Source organism: Nerophis ophidion, linkage group LG06, assembly GCF_033978795.1.
Source record: "Nerophis ophidion isolate RoL-2023_Sa linkage group LG06, RoL_Noph_v1.0, whole genome shotgun sequence".
Classification (NCBI taxonomy): domain Eukaryota; kingdom Metazoa; phylum Chordata; class Actinopteri; order Syngnathiformes; family Syngnathidae; genus Nerophis; species Nerophis ophidion.
Window position 1 is genome coordinate 65,506,203 of NC_084616.1, and position 8,764 is coordinate 65,514,966.

Sequence of the window (8,764 nt, forward strand, 5' to 3'; positions counted from 1 at the left end):
CCTACTCTCCACGATATTTAGGAGACCTTCAGATGTGTCCTAAGTGGTTAGGAGTTGCCAGGGGGGGGGGGGGGGGGGGGGGGGGCACTGAGGCGAGAGAGACGTGCGCGAACGTTCAGGGAGCGGAAGGATGTCCTGGCTTTGTTTGATGACGAGCAGCTGATCAAACGGTATTGTCTATACAGAGCGGGTATTATTTTTGTCACAGATTTAATAAGGGGTGTCATCTCATCAGCAACATCACGCAGCAGAGCTTTCACAGCAGAACTAAAGGTCATCACAATGCTTCGATATCTCGCCACTGGGAAAATGCAACATGTTGATTTCTGCATGTGGCTGTAGTGGGCTAGTATATATAGAGCCACCCAGACCAGTTTCAAATCAGTTGCCTAGTTAATGAATTGGAAAGAAAAGGAAACATTTATTTTTGATTCATTGCCAATATTGTTTGTTTGTTTTGTATTATTTTTTTAGTTTATTGTCAAAATATACACTCCCATTGTCCACTTAAATATTTCTAAGATATTTGTTTATTCTCAGACAAGGGATTCCCTTCCCTGATATGGGCACAGAAATGACGTCACCTAATGTCTTAATTCAGCTCTGAGTGTGAAACTTAAGATTCAGTCCTACACTTTGCTGTAAGTGTGAGTAAGACGCTTGATAACTAACTTTTAAGTGTAGCTTTCAGCGAATAAATTCTTTACTCATAATTCAACTCTTGGCAGACTTCTTAGGAGTAATTCTAAGAAGCTTGATAAATACGGGCCCTGATCTAAGAGTGGGCAAATATACCTACATTTTCCTATGTGTCAGCAAAAGGTAAAGTAATAGTGATTTTCTTCTTCGAGATGTAAATTTAAACTGTGTACATTTTCAAAAAAAAACTTCTGGTACTGTTGAAGTTGAAGTACCAATGATTGTCACACACATACTAGATGTTGGAGAGGAGGGGGATAGAGGGTTTCAATTGCAATCGAAAGGGAACACATCCACACACAAACTTTTTGCAGACATACTCAAAGTGGCTTATGAACTCTAGTAAAATGTACACCAAAGCATATCCAATACATATTTAGACCACAAGGAAGTGTGTTAAACATAAAATAGCTTAATCATAGGCCAGGCCTGGGCAATTATTTTGACTTGGTAGCCAAATTTAGAGAAAATAATGTACCTGGGTGCCGGTTTATCTGACTTTTAAGAACACTAATACAAAACTTCAGAATAATGTCTCATTGAATGCTAAAAACTTGATGAAGGATCGCCTTAAAAACGAAATGGAATTTCAAGCTTTTTTACTGAATGAGACACCCAGAATATACATGAAAATAAAGGATGTGGGATTTACAATAACTATAAACGATAAAACGCTGAATATTGACAACGTATAAACACCACACCCCGTCTCGATCGACAGATTTTACAATCAAGCGAGACGCAAAAAAAATGCAACAAACACAGCTAAATATAAACGTGAAAAAACAGAAAGGAAAAAAAAAACGCATTTCAGGCTGGCCTCTCTGGAAATACTCTGTGGAAACGCGCCACACCCACACTGCTTGGTACCTCGTCTGAGCTGCTGTGACTTAGATTACCATAGTAACTAGTATATCATGCAAAACAGCAGATCCCAACCATTGAAATACTTTTGTTATCATTTGATAACATCACTGCACATCATAATGGCAGCTACAGTTTCCATCTTAAAGATCTAAAACAGTTATTTGGGAATGTTCGGCGGGCCAGATAGAAAAGCCTAACGGGCCGCATGTGGCCCTCGGTCCTTAATTTGCCCAGGTTTGTCATAGGTCCTCATTAGCAGAAACTCATAGCGCTTCAAGACTAATCATTTGAGAAAGACTTTAAGCAACTACAGCAAAATTGTCCTATGAGCAATGAAGTGTTAAGGAGTGGCAGGCAAAGGGCGATTCCCTGAGCCAGACTGACGTCAGTGGAACACAACCCACAACATGTTGACAAGACAAATAGCAGTAGCAAGGCAGCAATTGGTACAAAGTGTAAGTTTCCACATTTGGGATTTGGGTATTTTGAAAGTGTGAGAATTTCCACTTGTTGGTTACTAAAGTCATTTGCAATAAGCTATTTTGTTTTTGTTTCTTTTTTCCCCCATCTGAAGTCAGCAGTAGGAAGCCTCCACCTCCAGTCCCACCCCGCACCACTTCCAAACCCCTGATATCAGTGACGCTTCAGAGCAGCACAGAGTCCGCTCAAGACACATACCTTGACCAACAGGACCACGGCAGTGAAAACAGCCAGTCAGGACGCAGCAATTCTTCAGAGAGTCTCTGTAGCATTCGAACTGGCGATTTGGCAAAGAGGAACCAGCCTCCCGTGACTTACCCCCCTGTAACCTCTGCACCCCCTGTTCCAGCTCCTCGTGAACTTCTCCCAACCACAACAACCTCTACCACCACTGTTTCCACATCTACCCGGCCCCAAAATGATACCCTGAACTGTTCCGCCTTTCTGGAGCAGCCCCCCACTGCACCCAAAAGAAAACTATCCTCTATTGGAATTCAGGTCAGATTTGTTGGCTTTTTGGTTGTACTGGATGCTGTTCCAGTAAAACTGCTATGCGGTTATTTTCAGATGAGCATTGACATTTGTTGTATGAAATTATTAGGTGGATTGCCTTCAGCCTGTTTTAAGAGAAGAACTGGTACCCTTGACTGCCCCTCTAAAATTCCAGTCAATTGGAGTTCAAGTGGAGAACGGCAGGCCGTAAGTACATATTCACAATGATTAAAAGGGTAGGCAGGTAAACCTCTTAGCAAATACTGTACATCCACTTAAAAATACACATCTTGAACATGACATGTCCGTACACTTGGGGCCATTTTTGTGGCTCTTACAGCTGCAGGGGGTCTAAGTTCATTGAGCTGTTGACTGAAGCACAGAAGCCAAGCTATGATTGATGTCTTTATGTTGTCCTTTTGACTGTGGCAACCTGAAATTGCTGACCAACCATCCAGTTAAGCTTTCCCGGAATACTTTTATAACTGTTAATCACATTTCACAAACCACTGAAATTTTTAATCCTGAGCAATTATATTTGAAACCAGCTGCATTTATTGCTTCCGTTTCATACATGAATTGGTCCTAATTGATCCTGGATAGCTTGGCTTGCCGTGACTTCTTTACTGGCTGTATTCCTGTATAGTAAATGCACATTGGCTGTTGGATTCGCAGTGGACCCCTAATGCTCATTGTTTTAAGTCATTGATTTTTTTTCCGTTTACACTCAAGTGTCAATGGCTAATGTTTTTGCATGTCTCTGCAGTCTCAGTCGGGACAGCAGCATGGCTTCCAGACAAAACACAGAGACCGAGCCACAGGAGCGCCACGAAGCCGCACCCACAGAAAATAGCAAAGCCAACTGCACTAGCCCTGAAACCACAAATTCCAACGGACAGTGCAAAGCCATGGAACAGCTTTCTCTTAAACACAACTCAACTCCATCCAGAACATCCACTTTGCCTCCAGAGATGCTGGACCCAGCTTTAGACCCACCCTCGCTGCCACCGCCAGATCCCAATCTGGGGACCGGAAACTGCAATGCCCAAGGAGAGTCGGAACAAGTCAGCACGCCGGCTTGCCTCCGAGATGGTAACTGGTTTCTGAAGCTGCTTCAGGAGGAAACAGGCCGCATGGAGGGCTGGTGTCAACAGATGGAGCAGGAGACCAAAGACAACAAGCTTACAGAGGAAGGTAAGAACATATCATCAGGTCAATATTACAATTCCATTACTTGATGGGATAAAAAAATGACACTACTGTTAAGAGTACTGTAGTTCATTCAGGTCTCTTATTACACATCCTACTAACTACTCCTATTGCCTTACGTCATCACATTATCGATTACTGTAGCTCTTTAAGGCTAAAGTATGCTTATGCAGAGAGTGAGACCACTTTGCCGTTCCATCTCTTAGAATACAATCTAGGCTTTCTTGCAGATCCATCACTGCAGATTTTGAAATATGAATGAGCGGGGAGATGACTCACTCAAGAGGCTCCATCAGATTATAAAACCTCCCTGCTCTCCACAGAGCTGAACCATGAATTTCCATTTAGATGCTAATATTTAGTGCAAAAAAATGGCATTGAAAGTAATTTGTCATCTTCCTTGAGAGTGATTTAATGTCTACAAAAAGGACAAATTGCTGTCACAGAATATTTAGTGCTCAGATGATTATTTCATAACTAGTAGTTCGTGTGTGTTACTACGTTATGTGTCTTGATGCAGCTTGCTTACTCTTTATGCACCCTACTGCGTTTGGAACAGCAAGCCAAATCATTTAAGGCATTTTTAATTTCTGTCAGTATTTTTATTGATTGCTTATTTTAAAAATTGTTTTGCTTTATTTTGCAGTGTTGGGGACAATCCGCAGCGCAGTTGGCAGTGCCCAGCTTCTCATATCAAAGAAGTTTGAGCAGTTCAGGGGGCTCTGTAATGAAAACCTGGTAAGAAGCCATGTCACATCTCTTGTTCGGTAGTGATGGGTAAACAATATTTTTACATATGAAAGAAAAGGAATACTACTGTCCCTCAATACCTCAACGTGTGTATCACTTTAAAATAAAAAAAAATGTTACTAGTAGAGCTGCTGGGTCATTTGACTGCAACGCTCCAAACTGTTTACCAGGGTCGCGTAATTTGGCTTACAAATTTCTGCTCGTATTGAATGAAGTCGGAGAAGTCTGTGTTTGTCATCTATTTTCAATTAGCCTCCATTGATCTACATGGAGCTAATTTAAAAAAAAACTAAAAAAAAAAAACATTCTGGAGTATGAGATAATTTTGATCTTTTTCTCTCTACTGTTTGGCTCATTGAACAGAGTTGCACAATTTATTTTTGTGCAGCTATCAGTTAAAATATATTTTTATTTGCTAACTATTAAAGTTGCGGGTCAAAAGTAGCAACTTTTTTATTCCAGCGGATGAAGTCAAGTGAATTATATTTATGTAGCGCTTTTCTCTAGTAACTCAAAGCGCTTTACATAGAGACACCCATTATCTACATCATTAAGTTACATTCATACTAGTGTGGGTGGCCCTGGGAGCAGGTAGGTAGAGTGTCTTCCCCAAGGACACAACAGCTGTGACTCGGATGGCGGGATCGGGAATCAGACCTGGAACCTTAAGTTGCTGGCCCAGCCGCCCTGTTATGAAACACAAATACAGTATCAGTGCAGCGCCAATACAGTGAGTGTGTCATAAACTTACTATTTTGTACATGTTGTTTGCACCAATACAGGAGTTAACAGAGACCAGAAATGTTTTTTAGTAACTACTATGCCACGTGAATAATACTTTCATATTCATGAGAATATTCAGATGCCTTGTTGTCATCTTTAGTCTAGTATTTGAATGGATCCCAATTTCTAATTGATTACAATAAACTGTACATTTTGTGTCACTATAAGAACGCCAATGCCAACCCGCGGCCAACGGCGCAGGACCTTGCTGGATTCTGGGATCTGCTTCAGCTTTCAATAGAAGACATCCGCATGAAGTTTGATGAGCTCAACCAACTTAAAGCCAACAACTGGCAACATTCTGAGGAATCAGAAAAGGTTTTGAAGCCAGATTCGTACTGATCAAGGATTTTTTTTTTTTTCATCATACATTATCCTATTCCTTGTTTACTTTTCTCAGCTTGAAACCAAGAATCTTCCATCGTCCGTGCCAAAGAAGCAATCTAAGCCCAAGCTGTCTGCTGGGAAGGACAGGAGCATGGACTCAGCTGTGGACAAGCAGCGGCAAGAAGCCAGAAAACGGTTGTTGGCGGCAAAGCGTGCAGCATCGGTGCGACAGAACTCCGCTACGGAAAGCGCTGACAGCATCGAAATCTATGTCCCCGAGGCACAGACTCGCCTCTGAGAGTGTGTCAGCATGGATTATCTGGGAATCTCCAGACTCAGTGACTCAAACTAACTGACAGAACTAAGGCCGTCACACTCACACACCCACACATTTATAACAGATGCATAAGTGCAAATGAAGATAAAACACATTGCCAATGGCCCTTGGTACCATGGGACAGAAAACAACCTTGCAAGATGTTTAAAACTGTTACTATTGATAAGATGACTATTATCTCCTAAAAGTATATCAAGACTGTAAGTGCAATCACCTTTTTGACACAGACATTCTTGTGAGCTGCCGAATCCTGGTATCGCAGAAGTTTACTCTCTTAACGCCCTGAAGTCTACTGGCAAGTTGTGGCCGTATAGTTTACTAAATTAGTTACCATCTACACACACACACACTCAGGATACACATACAGGTGTACTCACTGTCCACAGAGTCTTCCTGTTCTCTATTTGTACTTGGCTGGCACTCATCAGCTGTGTTGTGTACTCTTAACCGTACCGTGCAACAGATATGCAGAGGACGTCAGAAAAACGGAAAGGCAGTAGCGTGCATATATATATATATATATATACAGTATATATATATATATACACATACACACACACACAATGTTTATTTTGTATATGTTGTATACCAGATTGTTAGAAAGAACTGTGTTCTGTACAAAGGTAGTTTTTTTGTTTTGTTTTTTTTATAGCTCAAGTTTGTGTATTTTAATAGTATATTAGCACTCAATGCGATCATTCACTCCACCTCCCCTCCCCACTCACACAATGACACTACACGTGCTGTGTCTGAAGTTTAGTGCTGATATTCCAGGAAAGAATACCCAGCAAATGAGCTACAGATGAATGCATAGACTATATGCATTGTGCTGGTCATTTTAACCTGATCACTGCAATTTCACCTCCAGTTTTTTTGTTTAGCTTTTTTGGTTCACTGAGTCATTCTATCTTTGCAATGTGATGTACGGGACTAAGACACCCACCACTTGTTATGGCATTCCCATTTACTCACTACATGTGACCGGGTGGGATTTTTTTTTACACCGCTGGAAAGAAAATGGAAAAGCAATAATGAAATGGAGTTGTATCTGAGTGTGCAGTGGAGGATGTGTCCAGTCTTAAATGATTTACCTTCAGTTTCTAAAATATTTTCTTAGCATGAAGGACAATTTTTTTATTATTTTTTTTAACCGTGTTCATTCACTAGAATATCAGGTTGAGAGCTCTTGTCGGCAGTAAGAACCACTATGAATTGAATGGCTATTACAATCACACATGTTTTATTTAAACAAAGTACGGTATGAAAGCTGCGTTTCTCCACTAGAAATAAAATGGTTCATGTTAAAGCGTGGACCTAATTTTTCCTCAGTGTATTTACTCGCATTTTAAATGCCCCCGGTTTAAAATTGAAAAAAGACGGGGTTTTGTTTTTTGTTTTAGTTTTTTTGAAAACATTGACACATTTTGTGACGTCCAGCTATGAGGTCCAACTGTAATTCTAATCGCTTATGGTGCTGCAAGGGTTGTCACATTATGCCAAGACGGCAGTGGCCAATATCTGTGTCATTTAGAACGCTTTTTATTTAAACTGTTTTTTTATTACTATTTAATGTGCTCATGATTCTTAGCAAAGGTGGTTTGCAGCAATTCCAATTCCGATGCACTATGCTTTGTAGAGGTAACTTTGTGGAGCCTAGTGTATATAGCTTGAATCTGTTCGAATAGCTGAGATAGGCCCCAGCATCCTCCGTGACCCCCATAGGGACAAGCGGTAGAAAATGGGTGGGTGGATGGATGTCCTATAAAGGTCGATTTACTAGTCAGGGCTGGCTCTCCCCCTACTGGTCATGTCCTTGCATTACACTCTGGAAAACTTCAGAATATTCTGAACTAAAAAAAACTATTAGAAACAAAACAGTTGGCTTTGGAATGCTGACATGACACCAAGTTGTTGATTTTTTTTTTCTTTCTTTTTTTTGTATGACATCGACAGTAGACATGTGCATTTCATTGACCAAAGCAATCATTAAACATCCCTTTGCTACATGTCCTGGTCCATCATTCTTGCTGTTTTTTGTTGTTTACATTTACACTCACCTGGAAGTGATATGATATGCTGCTGATTACACAGTACATGTAGATTCTTTATCTTGCATGGCCTTATGTGTAAATATGCTCAAATATATATGATCCTTTAAATGTTGCCTGTAAAGCTAGTTGTGAGGTATTCAGGAAAAGTACATGGATCCCTTTATTCACCCACATTTTGAACTTTCAGAAAGTATGAGCAGTTTGTTTACTTGTACTTGCTAAGTTTCCAAGGGCTACAATATGGGTAAATATGCAGAAGGCACAACTCTGCAGCATATTTTGCTGTCAAGCCTTTATGTAGACATGTTCAGGTGCATCCACAGAGTTGTCTAGCACACATGAAATGCCAGTATTGGATCCAGTAATAAGGGACGGTTGATAGACAAGAGCACTAATTTTATTGTGTCTGAAAATGTCATTTTGCATCCGTCTCAGTGATCCAGCGACGAAAAGTAAGCAAAAGCCCATATGTATTATTTTACCGTACCTTGCAGGTGTAGGGTTGTTGTATTAGCCAATATGAGGCGAATTCCCTCCAAGGGCCTCGAGAATGTTGAATGAAACTTCACATATTTTCTGTATAAAACTGACTGTGGAATTAAAATGGAATTCGAAGTTTTAAAGTCTGCTTTTTCCATCTTTGTTAACCCTCATTTTATTCATGTTTATAATATCAATAATTAAATGAATGAATTTATTCATTCTGGCGGACAGACGTATGTAGCAACACCTCTTCACTCTTTGTAATTTGACAGACATGCAACGGCAC

General features: G+C 40.5%; 1 protein-coding gene across 1 annotated transcript in view; it reads left to right on the plus strand.

Annotated features, from left to right (window-relative positions):
• The window catches only part of dlgap4a (discs, large (Drosophila) homolog-associated protein 4a), a 258,138-nt gene extending 250,188 nt beyond the window's left edge, over positions 1-7,950 (plus strand). Inside the window, exons 7-12 of the mRNA XM_061904610.1 lie at positions 2,141-2,544; positions 2,648-2,745; positions 3,305-3,732; positions 4,394-4,485; positions 5,449-5,598; positions 5,681-7,950. Of these exons, the coding sequence (XP_061760594.1) occupies positions 2,141-2,544; positions 2,648-2,745; positions 3,305-3,732; positions 4,394-4,485; positions 5,449-5,598; positions 5,681-5,905 (1,397 nt within the window). The 3' untranslated portion in view covers positions 5,906-7,950. The remainder of the gene's footprint in view (positions 1-2,140; positions 2,545-2,647; positions 2,746-3,304; positions 3,733-4,393; positions 4,486-5,448; positions 5,599-5,680) is intronic.
• Positions 7,951-8,764: the final 814 nt, after the last annotated feature.